General features: G+C 36.4%; 3 protein-coding genes and 2 pseudogenes across 6 annotated transcripts in view; 3 read left to right on the plus strand and 2 right to left on the minus strand.

Moving 5' to 3' along the window:
- The window catches only part of LOC104704525 (uncharacterized), a 43,596-nt gene extending 43,118 nt beyond the window's left edge, over nucleotides 1-478 (plus strand). The window contains exons 4-6 of the mRNA XM_087458412.1: nucleotides 12-105; nucleotides 192-334; nucleotides 408-478. Of these exons, the coding sequence (XP_087314538.1) occupies nucleotides 12-105; nucleotides 192-334; nucleotides 408-478 (308 nt within the window). The remainder of the gene's footprint in view (nucleotides 1-11; nucleotides 106-191; nucleotides 335-407) is intronic.
- A 2,091-nt stretch (nucleotides 479-2,569) lies between these two features.
- Nucleotides 2,570-5,297, minus strand: LOC104700924 (wax ester synthase/diacylglycerol acyltransferase 2-like). The gene is made up of 7 exons (XM_087459204.1): nucleotides 5,048-5,297; nucleotides 4,395-4,967; nucleotides 4,226-4,292; nucleotides 4,078-4,145; nucleotides 3,769-3,978; nucleotides 3,515-3,652; nucleotides 2,570-3,037 (listed from the first exon to the last, which is right to left on the minus strand). Exons 1-7 carry the CDS (start codon nucleotides 5,234-5,236, stop codon nucleotides 2,867-2,869), a joined length of 1,416 nt encoding a protein of 471 aa, XP_087315330.1. The 5' UTR covers nucleotides 5,237-5,297; the 3' UTR covers nucleotides 2,570-2,866.
- Nucleotides 5,298-6,099: 802 nt separating this feature from the next.
- On the plus strand, nucleotides 6,100-9,054 carry LOC104700925 (protein NRT1/ PTR FAMILY 5.13-like). 3 transcript variants are annotated; one of them, XM_019227619.2, is made up of 6 exons: nucleotides 6,113-6,390; nucleotides 6,533-6,609; nucleotides 6,712-7,102; nucleotides 7,204-7,421; nucleotides 7,514-8,040; nucleotides 8,137-9,054. In XM_019227619.2, the coding sequence occupies exons 3-6, from the start codon at nucleotides 6,997-6,999 to the stop codon at nucleotides 8,942-8,944; spliced, it is 1,659 nt and encodes a 552-aa protein (XP_019083164.1). In that variant the 5' UTR covers nucleotides 6,113-6,390; nucleotides 6,533-6,609; nucleotides 6,712-6,996; the 3' UTR covers nucleotides 8,945-9,054. The 3 variants fall into 3 exon arrangements, with proteins under 3 accessions (XP_010414832.1, XP_019083164.1, XP_087315329.1); XM_087459203.1 differs by having other exon boundaries at nucleotides 6,155-6,390; nucleotides 7,204-7,377; XM_010416530.3 differs by having other exon boundaries at nucleotides 6,100-6,390; nucleotides 6,533-7,102; nucleotides 7,204-7,415.
- Nucleotides 9,055-9,097: 43 nt separating this feature from the next.
- On the plus strand, nucleotides 9,098-16,030 carry LOC104700927 (protein NRT1/ PTR FAMILY 5.11-like; annotated as a pseudogene). Its single transcript, XR_015562268.1, has 3 exons — nucleotides 9,098-9,306; nucleotides 9,406-15,193; nucleotides 15,266-16,030. The product of XR_015562268.1 is annotated as a protein NRT1/ PTR FAMILY 5.11-like (transcript).
- Nucleotides 16,031-18,607: 2,577 nt separating this feature from the next.
- LOC147941174 (nucleolar protein 12-like) lies at nucleotides 18,608-19,890 on the minus strand (annotated as a pseudogene).
- Nucleotides 19,891-19,917: the final 27 nt, after the last annotated feature.

The raw sequence follows: 19,917 nt of genomic DNA on the forward strand, positions 1-19,917 counted from the left end.
CCCCAAATTAGATGTCTTTGGGTGTATAGTAGATGTGGAAGATAAAAGAAGACCTGACAGTGCCATTAAAAGTAATGAAGTTGTTTTCACGTTGTTGAACTGCAGGTAAAAGACATTTACTCTACTTTTAGGACAGTTACGTTTTAAAATTGTCTCTGTTAAGATTATTTATTAATTTGATAAACATGTAGGAATGAAACTGTTAAGTGTCGTGTCAAAGATAACTACGCTTCAGAATTCATGTCTAAATGGCAATCAAAAAGGTGTCATCTCATATACAAATCCGGACCTGAGTTTTGTGTAATGCGGTTTGTGAAGGTCGGAGAATATGAAGGTATGTAACATAAAATAGTTCTGATATAATTATCATAAGGTAACCAATATATTCACTCTCCAAATGTTTATAGGTGCACCATGTATCGAAAACACATTGGCCTCTTCGAAGATCTTTATAAACCACAGTTCGAAGGACTGGTAAGATTCGATTATGTAAAAATAACTTTATACACTTTATATATGATTATGTATGATGTTAAAATAATTTTGTTTCATACACTTAATATATTTACAGGTCTGAGTTTGCTGGACGTTATTACATAAACTATGTAATGGAGCATCAAAGTGAGAGCTCAGACACTCAGTCATAAAGAATGAACTCAGAAATGAAGATACGGTGGCTTAATGAACTTTTTGTATATGCAAACTTTAGTATAATTTTGAATGTTTGTAGTATCAAATACAATGGTCTAAACGAAAGTATATTTATGGGTTGCTTAAAATATCATTTTAATGGTCTAAACAAAATTACATATTATATTATCCCAAATTATTATATCAAGGTAATTAAAATTGACTATAACAATTGTATTTGGCTCATTTAAAACTTTGTTACAGTCAATTTGGGCTAAAACTTTATAAATGGACTTTAAAATTTCAATTAAACTTTAAAAATGGACTTTAAATTTTCAATTTATATTTTGCATATGTAGAGTAATACTATAAACATTTTATTAACTATTATTCATTTTATTATTTTAAAATTTTTAATATATATATATATATATTTAATACGAAACTTACAAAAAAATAATTTATGTCTGAACATACGAACTACTATACAAATTAAAAAAAAATAAACAGGTTTTTAAAATATAATAAAATTTTGATTCAACATTTTATAGAATTAAATTAATTTTTTTTTTCTCTATTTAGTTCCTGCCCGCACAAGCGTGCGGGTAACTCTCCTAGTTTAAAAGTAATAGAAGATAATACTTGAATATATTGCAAATATTTCTTTGAGAATATCCCTGCTTTTAAAAATATTAAATTTCTACAGACTATTTGTTTCACTTTTATTTTTTTTTTTGTTTTTTAAACGATAATTAGAAAAAGGGAAATCAAATATTCATATCCCATTTATTTTTTTTAAAAAATGGAAAATAAATGCTAGAATCTATTGTAATTATTTGTTTCAACAAAACTTCTATTTTCTAAAATGTTAAATTTCTATAGATAATTATGACGGTTTGAACTAAAAATCTCGAGAGGATATACTACAAATATCCATTTAATTTGAAGATATAATACAATCTTTTGTGATCTCGACAAAATTTCATAAGGTTGCTGCAAATCTCCGAAAAAAACCATGTTTTTCCGGCTGGATACACTATCACCAAAAGGAGGAACAAATACTCTAAATAAGACAAAAAGTTCTGACAATTATAATTACGTGGATGAACAAATAAAACAATTAAAAATGTATATATATTGAAAATAAAAACAAATTATTAAAAACGAATATTGATAGCTTAAAAATGAATTATATTTTTTTTAAAACGAAAATTAGTAAAAATCGGGTTAAAATAATCGTATACTATTTAAAATTATTAAAAAATGGAATATAAATACTAAAATCTTTGGTAAATATTTTTTTTTCGAAAAAAATATATTTTTAGAAATATTAAATTTCTATAGATAATTATGAAGGTTTGACTTGGATACTAAGCTATCATCAATATAGAGGCGCTCAATCACAACATTAAAAGTCAACTTTGTTAGGCTTAAACATTTGGTCGGATATGCTCGCGGGTAACTCTCCTACCTTTGTTACTTTATGTTTATATTATAAAAATTACTTCCATTCTTTATTATTGAAGATTAAATTATAGCTTCTCTTTTGGTTAATTATTTTCTATTTACATTTTTGTTGGAATTCTTTTTAGTCTTATAATTAATTTACTTTTTGATATATTTGAAAATATTATTTAAAAATATATATTCCCATACAAGCGTATAAAAGAATTGAATTAGTGATATATTTGACCATAAAAAATTTAGACAATAACTGTTTTAAAAAGTTTTTGCCCGTACAAGAGTGCAGAAACTCTCCTGGTGATATATACTCCCTCCGTTTCAAAATATAGGATGTTTTAAGCAAAGCACGCAGATTAAGAAGTCTTTACTTTTAACAAGTTCAACCAATCAAAAACAATACTGCATAATATAAAATACTAAACTAACTAAAAGTTGCATTGAAATTTGAAAGCATCCTATATTATGAAACAAAAAATTTCTCCAAAACATCCTATATTTCGAAACGGAGGGAATACATCTTTAAAAAAAAAAATGATCCAACACGTTCGTACAAACATTTATGGATGAATTATTATTGATAATGTAGGACTTATAAGATGATAAACTAAGGATGACATACAGCAAACCAATGATAGTGTAGGACTTATAAAGATGTTAAACAAAGGATGAGACGTAAATAAACAATCTATTGAAAATAATCACATTCTCAACTGAATTATATGTAGTAAATAGGTTTCATCCATAGATATGCTATGCACGCCGACCATTTCGTTTACACCTCTGAAGCATGAAAAGTCGTTTGTGGAACAACAGCAGATTTCATCATGTGGAGAGCTTCGATGATGAGATCGCGGAGGTGATGAGGGTCTGGGATCACGTCTAAATCAACTCCGATGTTGATAATGAGTTTGTCCACATAGCTTTGAGTACCGATAATGAGTCCCTTGTTTAACAAAAAAAAAAAGGGATAGAATTAAAAAAATTATTATGAGTCCCTTGTTTCACAATGCAAAAAAATTATTCTTACGTGGTTTAACAAATTAAAAAATAAAATCATATATATACACATATTTTAAAAAAATAAATACTGTATATTTTTCTTAATTAATAAGCTAAAATAATATACCTATATATATATATAACATATTTTGTTTGAAAAACTCTATTAAAAACATGGAAAAAAAACACTCTCTGTGAAGCAAAAATAAAATATTAAATCAATATCCTTTATAAAACGAAATGAATATAACAAACTCCATGAGATGATTCTCGAACCAAATTCCCTTATATCTCCCTTACCAAATCCATTTATAATGTGGGATAATCTAATATTAGCCTAATTTATGCAAAAGAAGTTGAAGTAATGTAATTTTTGATGATCGGTTTCAACTTTCAAGAATGTGTTTGTGTAAGAGAGTACCTGTGGAAAACCAAAGGTACTTGAAGCAACGTAAGATATTTTATGGCCGAAAAAACTAATGTGTTCGGCTGGACCAACCACATTAGAGAATATCATTGTTGTGCTTCCAAAAATTCTCTTTACAAGATTTTTGAGTGCCTGTTTTCCACCCCATGCACAGATACATATAATTATGTCGATAAGAACACAAGATACATTAATTATATATATTTGGAACTGCATATGTTAAGATAATGTTTGATTTAAAATCTTACCTTAAATCCAAAAACCTCCAATGTTAACTTGAGCAACACATGGGAAAATAGAGGTTCGAGGGAATGTTTCTTACGATCCATAACAATTTTGGATTGTCGAACATATTCAAATACATCATCGTTCGATTTCATGTCCAAGGGGATCAGAACATAACCTATTGAGTTCCCCCATCTACACTTCGAACCTTTTGCCATCATATTTGCCAATTCCTGATATAGACTTAATTATTTGTTAGAATTCGTACTATTTTGAACAAGACAAAACAAAAAAAGGAAGCAAAAAATCGTTTGGGATATGTTATTAAGCACCTCAATATTTCTGTTTGGCCTTAGATTAAAAAAAACAACACCATGAAGATGTAGTTTGTCTTCAATATCTGTTTACAAATTCGAGACAAAATGTAAGATATTGTTATATATATCATATTATGATATTTATGTTTGGCCTTAGATTTACCATATCTTTGATTCAAATATCGAGAAAGACCAGCTTGTACCATCCCAAAAAGAACGTCATTTATAGTCTAATAAAAAAGAGGAAAGAAAGATGTAAAAAAAAAAAAAAGGAGGGAAAGCATTTAAAAAACTCATTTTTGTAGAAAAAAAAACTAATTAAGCAAACGTACCATATTCATGGCGTTCTTCACCATTTTGATATCATCCAAACTAACGATTTGATGAATAAACTTATTATTGTTGAGTGTAACTCCTGGTTTACCCATTATATGAGCTGAGGTGTCCCTCGCACAAGAAATAAAAAGTATTGATTTGATAACTTCGACACAAGTGTGGAACATAAATCTTACTATGAACCATAACCAAGCAACCAAAGCAAAACAAATGTTCTTTGCTTTGTTTTTCTTCGGAGCCACAAAAGTAGGCAACGACTCGGGGTCACATGTTTTCCGAGTGCAAGCGAGTAAAAGAGACATAAGAGACATCCCATCGCCCAAAGAGTGATGGAACCTAGCCACGACCACAGATTCGGCATGTGATGTTTTAAGTTTCAATAAATGAAACTCCCATAAAGGTTTGGACATATCCATTGGAGAAAGAGCCATCTTAGATGTATAATCCTCTAGAAATTCATTAGGATTCTCAATGTTAGGATCTATATCTGGAACAATTACATGCTCTTCTACTATTACTTTCGTTGGAATCCATTTAGCTTTTCCTTTGTGCTCACCATGACCAGTCACCTACATGTCTCATATGATGTTAGAAGTCATGAAACTTAACATATAAAAAATAAAAACGTGTGTATAAGTCAATTACCGACCAGTATGCTAGAGAAGCGTGGATGGTTGATCAGTGTGTTCTTGAAGCCTTCCACAAGGATTGATGGATTGGTTTCGGTTTTGAATCCAATGGTTAGAATGTTGAAGACATCAAGACCTGGCAAGCTAAACAACCGCGCAAATGGACTTACCGGCTCCTCTCCTTCCGTTACTTGCCTTTCTATTGCCATATCTCTTATTAAATATCCGGTTTTATGGTATTAGTCTACTAAGTACACATGCAAATGGCTTATTTATAGACACATAGCTATTAATATATGTGTATACATTTGACACTGTTGTAGTTAATTGAGGTTGTTAAGGAGCTAAGAGTTAATAGCTAGTACTCGAAAAGAATAGTTCACGTACGGTTTAGTGCCTCTGTGTCTGTCGAGAAAGTATCCACGCCTTTCGAAATTGACATAACAGTTCTATTTATGTGGCAAGAAATAGTAATGGGCCTATCCGCCTATACGTCAATGTTTGATAGGTGGTGGATGAAAGCGTACGTACTCTTTTCTTTTGTTTTCGTCATGTGAATAATACTGTAGAAACAAACCTATGGACTTTTAGTCTACCAAAGATTGTTATTCATTTTGACGATACACTAACTGTTAATTTTTGCGTGACGCCAAGGCTTCCCATGAACTTCCATATAATCACACATCTAATACTATCTTAATCCATATTAACGAGACTCCATGGAAGCATGCAGAATATCTCCGCAATGTGATTGATCACAACCACAATTTTGATGCAACTTTGGTTCTCCAGCTAAGATCATCCTCTCACTCATAATCAAATCCTAGATGGTTTCTGTGAGCAACTAAAAGAGATGTTTCAACTTCAAGATTGTGAATCCTTCTTTATTCATGTACATATAATTACTATTTTTTCTCCCATTATCATATCATTCATTTTTTTTTTTTTTTTGACAATCATATCAATTCATTTTATATACTGTGGCTGTCACTAGATCTTTAAAAATTCACTTGTGAAAAGTACAATATGACAGTTACTAATTAAGTAATTAAAAATATATGAAAAAAGAAAAGGACAGAGAAATTAGCTTTCAAAGGTGAACAACTCAAATCAGTACCTCGTTCCTTGTCGCTTTCGTTGGAGACAGAGAAGATAATGACGACTTGTGGAGAAACTTCTCTTCTCAGAGAAGAAGAGTACGTCACCGACGCCGTTGACCACCGTGGATTCTCCGCCAGAAGATCTAATACCCGTAGATGGAGAGCCGCCGCTAATGTCAACGCTTGGTCTTAGAGCTTTCGTCGCCGACGCTTTTCTCGGTCGGTATCGAACTATTATCATCGCTTCTCTTATCTACGTTCTGGTTCGTCTCTTCTCTTTCGATCGGACTGATAAAAATCGATTCTTTGATACCAAAAAAAAAAAAATCGAATCTTTATGATGGGTATTGGCTTTTACTTGTTCTTCAACAAGGAGATTGAGAAAGAGTTTGAATTTGGTGTCAGGGATTGGCTCTTCACCTCCTTCTTTACTCAATGCGCTCTTGGACAGAGTGGACACAAGCTTTGTGTTCAGGCTTTTGGTGCTGACCAGTTTTATGTTCAATATATACGTTAAGCTATGGTTCGGAAGCCTTGCTTGTATGGTTGGTTATGAGGTTATATAATCCATTATCTTGTGACAGGTTTCTCAACAACAAAGCCTTGCTTGTACCCAATGATGGAGATATGGCATGCAAGTCTAGAGATGTCGAAGACGCCACAGCTCTTATTAGGCTTATTCCAGAATTTTAAAAGACAGTCGGAACACATGTCTCATACAGAAACTATGTATACAAAAGAGACAAGAAAATTCAAATTCTGCAGTCCAAGTGTTATAGTATTGGAATATATATATATATATATTTCAAATGTATTTTGTAAATTGTTAGGCGTTACAAAAAAAGTTCTTATTTCTAGTCTCTCTCCAAATGGCTAATTCTGGAGAAGAACGCGTGATCGACGCCGTTGACCACCGTGGATTCGACGCTAGAAGATCCAATACAGGTAGAAGGAGAGCTGCATGGTTCATAATCGGTAAGCTCCATCATTATAATCACGAGCTGCTCTGTTTCACTATTTTTTTAGACCTCCTTTTTTTTTGAATCTCTCTCTTGAGGACATTTTTGTTTTGGCAGGTGTGGAGGTGGCGGAGAGGTTTGCGCACTATGGGATCGGATCAAACCTAATAAGTTACTTGACTGGACCACTCGGTCAATCTACCGCTGTCGCCGCCGCTAATGTCAACGCTTGGTCGGGTATTTCCACTATTCTTCCTGTTCTTGGAGCTTTTGTCGCTGACGCTTTTCTTGGTCGGTACCGAACAATTATCATTGCTTCTCTTATCTATGTACTGGTTCGTCTTTGTTCTGTCTCTTTTTTTTTCGATTTTGTCGATCATATTAGAAGCAGAAACTGACTTGAACATAATTTGGATTTTGATGACAGGGACTGGCATTTCTGACTTCATCTGCGTTTATGATTCCCAACACTACTGAAGTGACCTCTTCACCTTCGTCTTTTGTCAATGCACTCTTCTTCTTTTCTCTGTATTTGGTGGCTATTGGACAAAGTGGGCACAAACCTTGTGTTCAGGCTTTTGGTGCTGACCAGTTTGATGAGAAGAACCTGCAAGAGTACAGGGATAGAAGCTCTTTCTTCAATTGGTGGTATTTTAGTATATGTGCAGGAATCAGCCTGGTGATTTTAGTGGTTGTGTACATCCAGGAATACGTTAGCTGGGCGCTTGGATTTGGTATCCCGTGTGTGTTCATGGTGATCTCTCTTGTTCTTTTCGTGTTAGGAAGAAGACTTTATAGGTACAGTAAAAGAAGACAAGTAGAAGAAACCAACCCTTTTACCAGGATAGGTAGAGTCTTTTTATTAGCATTCAAGAACCAAAGATTGAGTTCCTCAGAATTATGCATAGCTGAGCTTGAGGCAAATCCATCTCAAGATTCTCCAGAGGAGCTGAGGTATGTTTGACATATAGCAATCATAGATGTTACGGTTCGGACAGCCTTGTTGCATACTTGCATGATTATGAATTTAAATACACTTTCTTGTGACAGTTTTCTCAACAAAGCATTGCTTGTTCCCAATGATGGAGAAATGTCATGCAAGTCTAGAGATGTAGAAGATGCCACAGCTCTTGTCAAGCTAATTCCAGTATGGCTTACAACTCTATCTTACGCCATACCATACGCACAGTACATGACTTTCTTCACAAAGCAAGGTGTCACAATGGAAAGAACAATTTTTCCTGGTGTAATGATCCCACCTGCTTCTCTTCAGGCCCTGATCAGCTTATCAATTATAGTCTTTGTCCTCATCTACGACCGTGTTTTGGTCCCAATGGGAAAGTCAATAACCAAAGATCCTTGTGGCATCACAACACTCAAAAGAATTGGAACTGGAATGGTAATAGCAACTCTCACTATGGTGGTTGCAGCTCTGGTTGAGTCAAAACGGCTCAAGACTGCAAAAGAACACGGACTTATAGACCAACCGAACATAACTGGTCCAATGTCGATCTGGTGGTTATTCCCTCAGTATATATTGCTGGGATTAGCCGACCTGCACACTTTAGTGGGAATGCAAGAGTTCTTTTATAGCCAAGTTCCCACTGAGCTGAGAAGTATCGGTATGGCTCTCTACTTAAGTGCGTTAGGCGTGGGAAGCTTATTGAGCAGCTTACTTATCTCTCTGATCGACTTAACCACTGGAGGAGACGCTGGAGACAGCTGGTTCAATAGTAATCTGAACAGAGCCCATCTCGATTACTTCTATTACTTACTTGCCGTTGTTAGCGCCGTTGGGTTCTTTACGTTCCTATTCATTTCCAGGTCGTACACCTATCGTCGTGTGGACGGAGTGTAGTTTCTAAATAAATGCCATTTGTAACTATTCCTCTGTTTGTAGCCCTATTGAAATGCTAGCGCCGGCTCTGTCTAAGATATTTCTAAAAAAGAGATATATGTTTGTGGCCATGAACGAAAGACATATAACGTGCGTGTGAGCTTTCTTATCTTTAAACTTTTGAAAAGAAAGGAATAAAACAAACTAACATAATTCCTACAATGATTAACATATATTTTAATACTATCAGAACCAATCAATCCCATATACAATGGCTATCACCGGCTCCTCAGCTGCAGATGAGCTCGGAGATACCACTGAGGCTTCTCTTAATAACCGAGGAAATAACACTGGTGGATGGAGATCCGCGAGGCTCATCATCGGTAAGTAAGCACAGTTGAGCTCCTTTTACTCACACACTCACACAGTCACCATATAATATTTGATAATTCTCTTTGTTTTTGTATATAATATTTTTGTAGGTGTGGAGATGGCGGAGCGATTCGCTTACTTCGGGATATCGTCAAACCTAATAATGTACTTGACCGGACCATTAGGTGAGTCAACAGCTACAGCCGCAACAAATGTTAATGCTTGGATTGGAACCGTTTCGTTTATGCCGCTACTCGGAGGTTTTATATGTAAGAGATAATGTGGGCCGAGACACAGCCCAAACCCAACAAGATAATCTCAGCCTTAGTCAACAGAAGATGACAAAGTCTTCATCGACAATACAACCCCGCAAAACAGAGGAACATAACTGCAGGTTGCAAACAGCGGACCAGACGGAACAGACCTGCTCAACAGAGGATCAGACCTGCAAATCAGAGGAACGGTAACAAATTCAAAAGCTCATCAATCCCTATCAATACAGCTGGAAGTTAAGGAAAGTCTCCCAAAAAGTCTAGATTGTTCTATAACTTTTGTATATAAATAGTATTGTAAAACCCTACTAAAAGATTAATAAGAAAAGTATCTTCAAAGGAAATACACCCTTAGTTTCTCTGTTCTTACATGGTATCAGAGCCATTCTAAGCTCTTACAGGCATCTCAATGGCAACCGCATATCCCTTTCCAGACAACGTCCATGTCTCGAGCTCAGTCACGCTCAAACTCAATGACAACAACTACCTCTTGTGGAAGACGCAGTTCGAGTCTCTCCTTTCCAGTCAGAAACTTATCGGGTTCGTCAACGGAGCTGTCTCGGTCCCAGCTCAGACCCGTCGTGTCACCAACGGTGATGTCACCACCGAAGTCCGGTCTTGGTTATTTGGAACTCTATCCGAAGAGGTTCTTGGTCATGTTCACAGTCTTGAAACCTCTCATCAAATCTGGGTCTCGCTTGCTGAAAACTTCAACAAAAGCAGCGTGGCCAGAGAGTTTTCTCTCCGTCGCAACCTGCAACTCGTTTCCAAGAAGGGTAAAACTTTCTCTGCTAGAGAATTCAAGACCATTTGCGACTCTCTCAGCTCCATTCGGAAGCCTGTAGATGAATCTATGAAGATCTTTGGCTTTCTCAATGGACTGGGAAGGGAGTACGACCCCATTGCTACGGTAATTCAAAGTTCCTTGAGCAAACTACCACCACCTACCTTCAACGATGTGATTTCAGAAGTTCAAGGATTCGACAGTAAACTACAGTCATATAAGGATACAACCACTGTCACTCCTCACCTTGCCTTTATGACTGAAAAGATAAATCCGTGTGCTCCTCAGTTTGCTCCGAATCATAAAAGTCGTGGTGGTCGCTTCGGTCAGAACAAAGGCAGAGGAGGCTATACAACACGAGGTTGGATTCACTCAACACCAGTCCTCTCCTCATGTTCAAGGCGAGAGACCTATCTGTCAAATATGTGGTCGCATTGGTCACACTGCCCTCAAATGTTACAACAGGTTCGATAACAACTATCAAAGTGACGTCCCAACGCAAGCTTTTGCCTCTCTCCGGGTATCTGAAGAAAATGGTCGAGAGTGGCATCCAGACTCAGCTGCAATAGCCCACATAACGTCATCTACCTCTGGTCTTCAAGGCACCACCACTTACAAAGGAAATGATACGGTAATGGTTGGGGATGGAGCCTATCTTCCCATAACTCATGTTGGTTCCACCACCATATCTTCATCCAAAGGTACTATTCCCATTAATGAGGTGTTAGTTTGTCCTGACATCAAGAAATCTCTGCTTTCTGTCTCCAAGTTATGCGATGACTATCCCTGTGGTGTTTTCTTTGATTCTAATAAAGTGTACATCATCGATTTAAACACTCAGAAGGTGGTGTCCAACGGTCCTCGTAAAGAAGGACTTTATGTGCTGCAGAATCAAGAGATTGTGGCTTGTTTTTCAAATCGACGATGTGCAGCAAGCTTAGAAACTTGGCATCATCGTCTAGGACACTCAAACTCAAGATCTCTGCAGCATCTTCTAGCCTGCAAGGAAATTCAAATCAATAAGAGCAGAACATCTCCTGTTTGGTAGCCTTGCCAGATGGGAAAGAGCACCAAGCTTCAGTTTTTTTCTTCTACTTCTCGCAGTTTAAAGCCTTTAGATAGGATCCATTGTGATCTTTGGGGACCCTCACCGGTTGTGTCAAACCAAGGGTTCAAATATTATGTGGTTTTCGTTGATGATTATTCAAGATTCTCCTGGTTTTATCCATTACATTTAAAGTCAGATTTCTACTCAGTGTTTATTGCATTTCAAAAGCTGGTTGAAAATCTATTGAATGCAAAAATACGAATCTTTCAAAGTGATGGGGGTGGAGAGTTTACAAGTAATAACTTCAAGAAACATCTTCAAGAGCATGGGATTCATCATCAGATCTCATGTCCCTACACTCCACAACAAAATGGTCTTGCAGAGAGGAAGCATCGACATTTAGTAGAAATTGAACTGTCTATGCTATTTCATAGTTACACACCTTTGAAATACTGGGTAGAAGCGTTTTTCACGGCCAACTACATTATTAACATTCTCCCTTCCTCAGTACTAAATGATGTCAGTCCTCATACAACCCTTCATCAAGAAAAAGTCGACTATTCCTTCCTCCGAGTCTTCGGTTCTGCTTGCTACCCGTGTCTGCGGCCTCTAGCTCAGAACAAATTTGATCCAAGATCACTACAATGTGTGTTCCTTGGCTACCACAGCCAATACAAAGGCTATCGTTGCCTACACCCTCCAACCGGTAAAGTGTATATCTCCAGACACGTCATATTTGATGAGTGTCACTTTCCATTTAAAGAGAAATTTCAGCAGCTCTCTCCATCATATACAACACCTCTTCTTCAGGCTTGGCAACAAATGTACTCGTGTTCTTCATCAGACTTGCACTCTTCATCCAAGCAGTCAGAGGATACTAACACCACATTGATTCATAATCGTGTCGCAACAATGTCACACACCGATCCAGAAGCAGAAGAGCTGAATCATGATCATGATCTTGATGAAGATTCTGCTGCAGAATCAGAGTCCCCACCTCCCCATGACTATGGTGTAGATCCTGATACAGACTGCAACCATTACACATAGTGATCTTGCTCCGAGTACAACCATCGTACCAGTGACTACAAACAGTCTCCATCCCATGACAACCAGATCAAAGGATGGGATTCAGAAACTGAACAAGCGCTATGCTCTTCTCGCCTCCAAACATACTGCAGTTGAACCGAAAAATATTACCATGGCCATGAAACATCCGGGTTGGAACAATGCAGTCATGGAAGAGATTAAACGGATTCATATATTGCGAACCTGGTCTCTTACCAAACCCACTGAAGACATGAATATCTTATCCTCCAAGTGGGTATTCACAACGAAGCTCAAACCTGATGGAACAATCGACAAGTTAAAAGCTCGTCTTGTGGCCAAGGGCTTTGACCAAGAAGAGGGAGTGGACTATCTTGAAACTTTTAGTCCTGTTGTAAGGACTGCCACCATACGTCTAGTTCTTGATACGGCTGTTGCTCATTCTTGGCCTATCAAGCAACTTGATGTATCAACTGCGTTTCTGCATGGTGAACTGCAGGAACCTGTGTTTATGTATCAACCGTCAGGTTTTGTCGATCCAGACAAGCCAAATCACGTATGTCGTCTCACTAAAGCCCTTTATGGCTTAAAACAGGCTCTGAGGGCATGGTTCGATACATTCAGCAACTTCTTGCTTGATTTTGGCTTTGAATGCAGTACATCAGATCCCTCTCTATTTGTGTGTAATCAATATCAGAAGACCTTGGTGCTTCTCCTCTACGTAGATGACATACTCCTAACCGGCAATGACATGTCTCTACTAGAACAACTCCTCACTGCTCTCAATACTCGTTTTTCAATGAAGGATCTTGGTCCACCAAGTTGTTTTCTTGGCATACAGTTCGAGACTCTATCAAATGGCCTGCTTCTGCATCAAACAGGTTATGCCTCAGAGATTCTGTTTTAAGCTGGCATGTCGGACTGCAATCCCATGCCCACTCCTCTGCCACAATAGCTGGAGAACCTCAACACTACACCATTCTCTGAGCCGACCTACTTCAGGAGTCTAGCAGGCAAACTGCAATATCTGACAATTACACGACCGAACCTCCAATATGCAGTTAACTTCATATGCCAAAGAATGCACAATCCCACAAACTCTGACTTCAGTCTGCTCAAGAGAATTCTCCGGTATGTGAAAGGAACCATCAACATGGGTCTTCCAATTCGAAAACACAATAATCCGGTGCTCTCTGCATTTTGTGATAGTGACTATGCTGGCTGCAAGGATACACGGCGATCCACATCGGGATTTTGCATCTTACTTGGCTCCACTTTGACCTCATGGTCTGCAAAACGTCAGAAAACCATCTCAAACTCCTCCACTGAGTCAGAGTATCGAGCCTTATCGGTTGTGGCTCGTGAACTCATGTGGATTTCCTCCCTCCTATGTGATCTTGGCGTTTCTCAGTATCAACCCACCCGAGTCTTCTGTGACAACCTGTCTGTTGTCTACCTTTCTGCAAACCCGGCTCTACACAACCGTACTAAACACTTTGACAAGGACTTTCACTTTATTCGGGAAAGAGTAGCTCTCGGTCTCATTGAAACTCATCATATCCCAGCAACACTGCAACTTGCCGATATCTTCACAAAACCCCTACCACGTCCGTCGTTCTTTGATCTTTGTGGCAAACTCGGCGTGTCTGCTTCTAGCGTCTCACCCACGTCAAGTTTGAGGGAGGGTGTAAGAGATAATGTGGGCCTTGACAAAAAGAATGGAGACACAGCCCAAGCCCAACAAGATAATCTCAGCCTTAGTCAACAGAAGAAGACAAAGTCTTCATCGACAATACAACCCTGCAAAACAGAGGAACAAAACTGCAGGTTGCAAACAGCGGACCAGACGGAACAGACCTGCTCAACAGAGGATCAGACCTGCAAATCAGAGGAACGGTAACAAATTCAAAAGCTCATTAATCCCTATCAATACAGCTGGAAGTTAAGGATAAGGTTGCCTCCTAAAAAGTCTAGATTGTTCTATAACTTTTGTATATAAATAGCATTGTAAAACCCAACTAAAAGATTAATTAGAAAAGTATCTTCAATGGAAATACACCCTTAGTTTCTCTGTTCTTACATTATAGCTGACTCGTTTCTCGGTCGTTTCCGCACCATTGTCATCGCATCTTCTCTATATATCTTGGTATATAAAAATACTCACCTCTCAAAACATTTCTATTACTAGAGATTTTGATGAATAATTATATTTGAAACATAATCAAACAGGGACTTGGGTTGCTGTCTATTTCAGCCATGACTCCTTCAAACACCGAAAATTCGAATCAGTTCCAAGTGACATTCTTCTTCTGCTCTCTGTATCTTATAGCAATAGGACTAGGCGGTTACAAACCGTGTATTAAGGTATTTGGGGCTGATCAGTTCGATGGTTACGATCTAAGAGAGAGAAAAGCCAAGAGTTCCTTCTTCAACTGGATGTTCTTTGGTAACTGTATTAGCATATTGACGACTCGTTTGGTCTCTACCTACATTCAAGAGAACCTAAGCTGGTCAATAGGTTTTGGTATCACAAGTGTTTCCATGTTGCTTGCTCTGTCTCTTTTCCTCCTTGGAACTACCTCTTACCGTTTTAGTACTGAGAGAGGAGGAAAGAAAAACCCTTTCTCTAGAATCAGTCGTGTTTTCATGGAGGCTTTAAAGAACAGAAGACAACCTGATTTCGATGATATGGCTGACGCGAACGAGACTCTCCTTGTCCAAGCTCACCAAAGTTCCAAACAGTTTAGGTAACATAATAATATGTGAAAAATTATCACAAAGAAAAAGTTTATAGTTTATTTCTCTTGGATACTATGCAGATTCCTAGACAAGGCAGCTGTTTCATGTGAAATGGCTGAAATCGAAGAAGCAAAGGCGGTTCTTAGGCTTATTCCAATATGGACAAGTTGTGTAGTTTACGCCATTGTATATGCACAAGCCCCTACATTCTTTACAAAGCAAGGAGCCACAATGAACAGGTCAATTTCACCAGGACTCTTAGTCCCTGCAGCTACACTTCAAAGTTTCATAAACATCGCAATAGGCGTTTTCATCCCAATCTACGACCGTTTACTCGTCCCATTCGCGAGGTCCATCACTCAAAACCCATCAGGAATCACAATGCTGCAAAGGATTGGCACAGGGATATTCCTCTCCACTCTTGCTATAGTAATAGCCGCTTTGGTCGAGACCAAAAAGCTCCAAACTGCTTGGGACGATGAACTAATATTGATGAGCGTGTTGTGGTTGGTTCCACAATATGTTATCTATGGAGTCGCGGATGTGTTCACAATGGTGGGTTTGCAAGAGTTCTTCTACGACCAAGTCCCTTGTGAGCTTAGAAGCGTTGGTATGGCTCTAAAACTAAGCATATACGGGGCAGGAAACATTCTAAGCAGCATCATGGTATCAGTTATTGATAAAATCACGAGCCAGTCTGGTCAAACGAGCTGGTTCGATAACGACCTGACAAAGCTCATTTAGATTACTTCTACTGGCTACTAGCTTGTTTTAGCTTCATTGGTTTCGCCTCCTACTTGTGGTTCGCCAAGTCATATGTCTACAATAGACCAAACACCTTCTAAACTCTAAAGCATTGTTTTCTCTGTTCTGCCATTTGAACTAGGCTTCATTATTGTATTTCAGAAATTAACTTCACAACCATGCAAATAAGGATAAACAAAGCCAATGTTGGAGTTACTTTTATTGAATAACAACTAGTTTTAGAAAAACTAGTCATGTAAAACATAATCGTTATATGATAATGTTCTCTTGCCCTATAAAAGTATATCAAATGAAAAATATTAATAACTACAATCAAACGAGAGAAATTGATGATATCGAATCGATAAATTTATGTTAATTAGTTTGATATTTTTTTATATATATAATTAAAAGTCGTTCTTTAAAGGGCAATTGACAAAAATATCACATATTTAAGTTTTTGTTCCAAAACTAGCACACACATTCAAATATTCCAAATTTAGCACAAATTTATATATCATTAAAATTAATTATAACTTTTTACTTACAATTTTGAAAGCTTAAGTGAAGTTTCCAATGCTTACGGTGAAGCCTTCGGTCTTGTTCTTCTTCTTCATTTATCAATTACGATCTTAAATTTTGAGATTTTCAAAGTGATTTTTATGGCTTTTAATTTAGAAATTGGGTAAATTTGTAGTGATGTCATCGTGATGATTATTGTAAGAAGAAGCAAAAGAAGAACGGAGATGGAAGAAAAAGTACGAAGATGGAAGAGAACGAAGACCGGAGAAGCCACGTCTTTACGATGTAACGGAGATGCAGGGTCTTTGTTACTCCATTCTCAGCCAGAACATTCTTTGAGATTCCTGAAGAAACTCTTCTACGATATGTATGTCTGATTATGAGTGGTGGTCTCAGAGCTAAACCAATGTTAATTTGGGTATTGGAATTGTTTGGGCATTGGTTGGTAATAAATGAAATCTGATTATGAATGGTGGCTTGAATTGTTGGGTATTGGAATCTGAACTGTGAATAAAATAGAAAATCATATGTAATTTGGAAGCTGAAATGTGTATTTGAGTGGTACTCTCTCCTCTTTGGACATTAAAGTTGTTGCATACCAAGTGTTTGATATAATATCATTGGAAAAAAAGCAGTTGGTAAATGTACGAAAGTTTGTCGTTTTCGTTGATGTCTTCGGCTTGTGCTTCGTCGATGATAGAGTTGGCTAGTAGTGTTGATGATGCGGAGTACAACGGGATGATCTTCTAATTATGATCATCATCATTTCTGGGATTTCTGGATATTTAGGAAAATCTTCCTAAGTTTCAAGAACATCTTCCTAAACATCATGAAAACTTTCCTAAATCTTAAGAAATGAGTTTTTGAATATTTTAATTTATGTTTTGCCATTAATTTATATTTTGCCATAATGTATTACATATAACTCCACTTGGTGAGTTATATTTGATTTTATTTTGTGCACATCCTGATATTTTATCTATATAGTGAAGATTAATAATTTGATTTTGTGTCTTCTTAAATATTTTATGAACGCTATCCTGAAGTTTAAGGTTTTCTTCCTAAATATTATTACTTGATTGCAGGTTATGTCGTATAGTACTGGTTGTGAGACTCCTTTATCTAATTTTGAAGATGGTTGAGTCTTTAAGGTAAAATGTGGTCTTGTTAGTGTTCAAGATGATAGTCATGCAAATGAGCTTATGATTAATTATACTCTAGGATCTAGGTTACAATAGTTGTAGATGATGGATCAAAGAACACTATAACATGATTGAGTTTACTACCGGCTCTCTTTAATTTCAAGGACTCTTTGAAATTTCAGGATAAATTCCACAAAATTCAGTTATGATTACATGAAATTCATGAAGGATTCTTTAAACTTCAGGATGATCTTCATAAAAATTTTAGATTTCACGATGACTTTCATAAAAAGTCTGGATATTCATAAACACCAAGATATGCACAATACTCATTACTAATGTAGTAATTTTTAACATAAGGAAATACATCAAAAAGAGGTTAGAAACACATTTATTTAAATTTAGGAAAAATTCAGTAATATTTAGGAATGACTCTTTAAAATTCAGGATAACATTAATAAAAATTTAGAAAAATGCAAACTCAAATCATTACTCCTATAGATATGTATATAATGTCATGATGTGCACAAAATATAATCAAATTTCCACACTAAATCGAGTAATCTGCGATACATCAAGGTAAAACAGGAAATGAAAATGGGTCAAAAACTCATTTCTTTAAATTTAGGAAGGATTCATAATGTTTAGGAAGAATCCTTGAATTTTAGGGAAGTTTTCCTAAATATTAAGAAATCTCAAAAAATGCTGATGACCAGAACCATAATTACGTCCATGTATTGTGGAAACCTCTGCTTTACCATGGGACATACTAGCTCTTCCATTTCTCTTTGTCTCTGCTAAGTATATTGTGCCTATTGAGACTATAATTTGATGATTGATCACCTTGTACAAACAGATTTAAGCAATTTCACAGCAGATGATAACCAAAGTGTCTGCTTAATCTTCTCTACATCAAATCCACCTTTCCTTCAAAAGAATAGGACATGGAGCTGTTTTTGTAAGTTCACACGCTTTTTGGATACAACAAGACTGAGAATCTGAGATACTGTTCTATGACTGCAAAATTGAACAGAAGAGTCCTAAGACTAATACAAACAAGTAACCTTCACATCAAAAGGGAGATGACCCATAAAGACTGTCCTATTATGATCATAAAAATGAGCATCAACCTGACTTTTCCGTTTCTTACAAGGCGGACCTGCTCTATCAACGCGGATATTATTGCCATCAATCTGAATATAACATAAAACCATAAATCAATCTATACATAAACAAAAAGGCTAAGAGGTTATATTACCAGAGACATATTATGTGCCAAAGAAGAATTAACATACTTATCTCTTTCAAACAGATTGACATTAGACTTTTCTTCACTAAACTTCAAAATCAGAATTACAATACATGGTTTCAAGCACAGACCTTAAACTTTCTCATCGATTTTGTTTCAGCATTATAGTTCCTTTCCTTGTCCTCTTCTCACTAATCAATTAAAAAAAACAAACAAAATCAACAATTAAACACAAAACTCAATCTAAATAACTCATCTTTAAGCTATAAGAAACTCACATTGATAATAGGCACATAACATATCCTCACAGATTCAATTACACCCAAATTACTAAATCTCCTCAAGATGACTTTTTCTTAACCTTAAATGGCAAATTCCCAACGAAAACAGTTCTAACAAGCTTACTCTCATCACCAAATCCTTCTTTTAAAACCATCGGATCAGCTACTTCATGAGCTTTCTTCCTCTGCTCACCAACCTTCTTCTCCTTATTCATCTCAATGATTCCCTCATATTGGTTCCCAATCCCATCTCTCTTCCTTTTCTTCCTTTTTGAATCCAGTCTAGTTTCTACAACAACCTCTGAATTTGTCATTTTCTCAGAATCTGAAAATTAATTTCTTCTCCTTTTTAGAATTTTTTTGACTTCACAGAGAAAATTGTTTCTTCTTCATCATTCTCCTCATTTCGTTTCTTCTCACCTTTGATTTATTAAGGTTGATTTTACCGGAAAGGGTTATTGTCAGAGAAGAGACTCGAAATCTGGAACTTTCACCTTTAGCCACATCGTCGGAGAAGAAAGTGGTGAAAATACCTAATTTAGTCTAAGGTTCATCGTTTGAGATTTGGCCTCTGTTTCCTTCAATTAATTTTATTAACTAAGATAAAAAATATTAATATTTACTAATGCTAGTTTGGAACTTTTGAGTATGTGTGCCAACTTTGGAATAAAAACTTAGATGGTGCTATTGACAAGTATTTCTCTTCTTTAAACGAGCAATTGACAAAAATAGCATCATTTTAAGTTTTTCTTCCAAACTTAGCGCATAATCTTCTATTTTCCAAATTTAGCACT

This window comes from Camelina sativa, chromosome 7 (assembly GCF_030686135.1).
Source record: "Camelina sativa cultivar CO46 ecotype springtype chromosome 7, ASM3068613v1".
In the NCBI taxonomy this organism is placed as follows: Eukaryota; Viridiplantae; Streptophyta; class Magnoliopsida; order Brassicales; family Brassicaceae; genus Camelina; species Camelina sativa.

Excerpts from the sequence above, each read along its gene's own strand:
- LOC104700924 (XM_087459204.1), bottom strand. The coding sequence starts at position 5,236 with ATGGCAATAGAAAGGCAAGTAACGGAAGGAGAGGAGCCGGTAAGTCCA. Across the intron at positions 4,968-5,047 it reads CACGCTTCTCTAGCATACTG|GTGACTGGTCATGGTGAGCA; the intron begins GTCGGTAATTGA and ends TGAGACATGTAG. Across the intron at positions 4,146-4,225 it reads ATATTTGAATCAAAGATATG|ATATTGAAGACAAACTACAT; the intron begins GTAAATCTAAGG and ends ATTTGTAAACAG.
- LOC104700925 (XM_019227619.2), top strand. The coding sequence starts at position 6,997 with ATGGCTAATTCTGGAGAAGAACGCGTGATCGACGCCGTTGACCACCGT. Across the intron at positions 7,422-7,513 it reads CTTCTCTTATCTATGTACTG|GGACTGGCATTTCTGACTTC; the intron begins GTTCGTCTTTGT and ends TTTTGATGACAG. Across the intron at positions 8,041-8,136 it reads GATTCTCCAGAGGAGCTGAG|TTTTCTCAACAAAGCATTGC; the intron begins GTATGTTTGACA and ends TTCTTGTGACAG.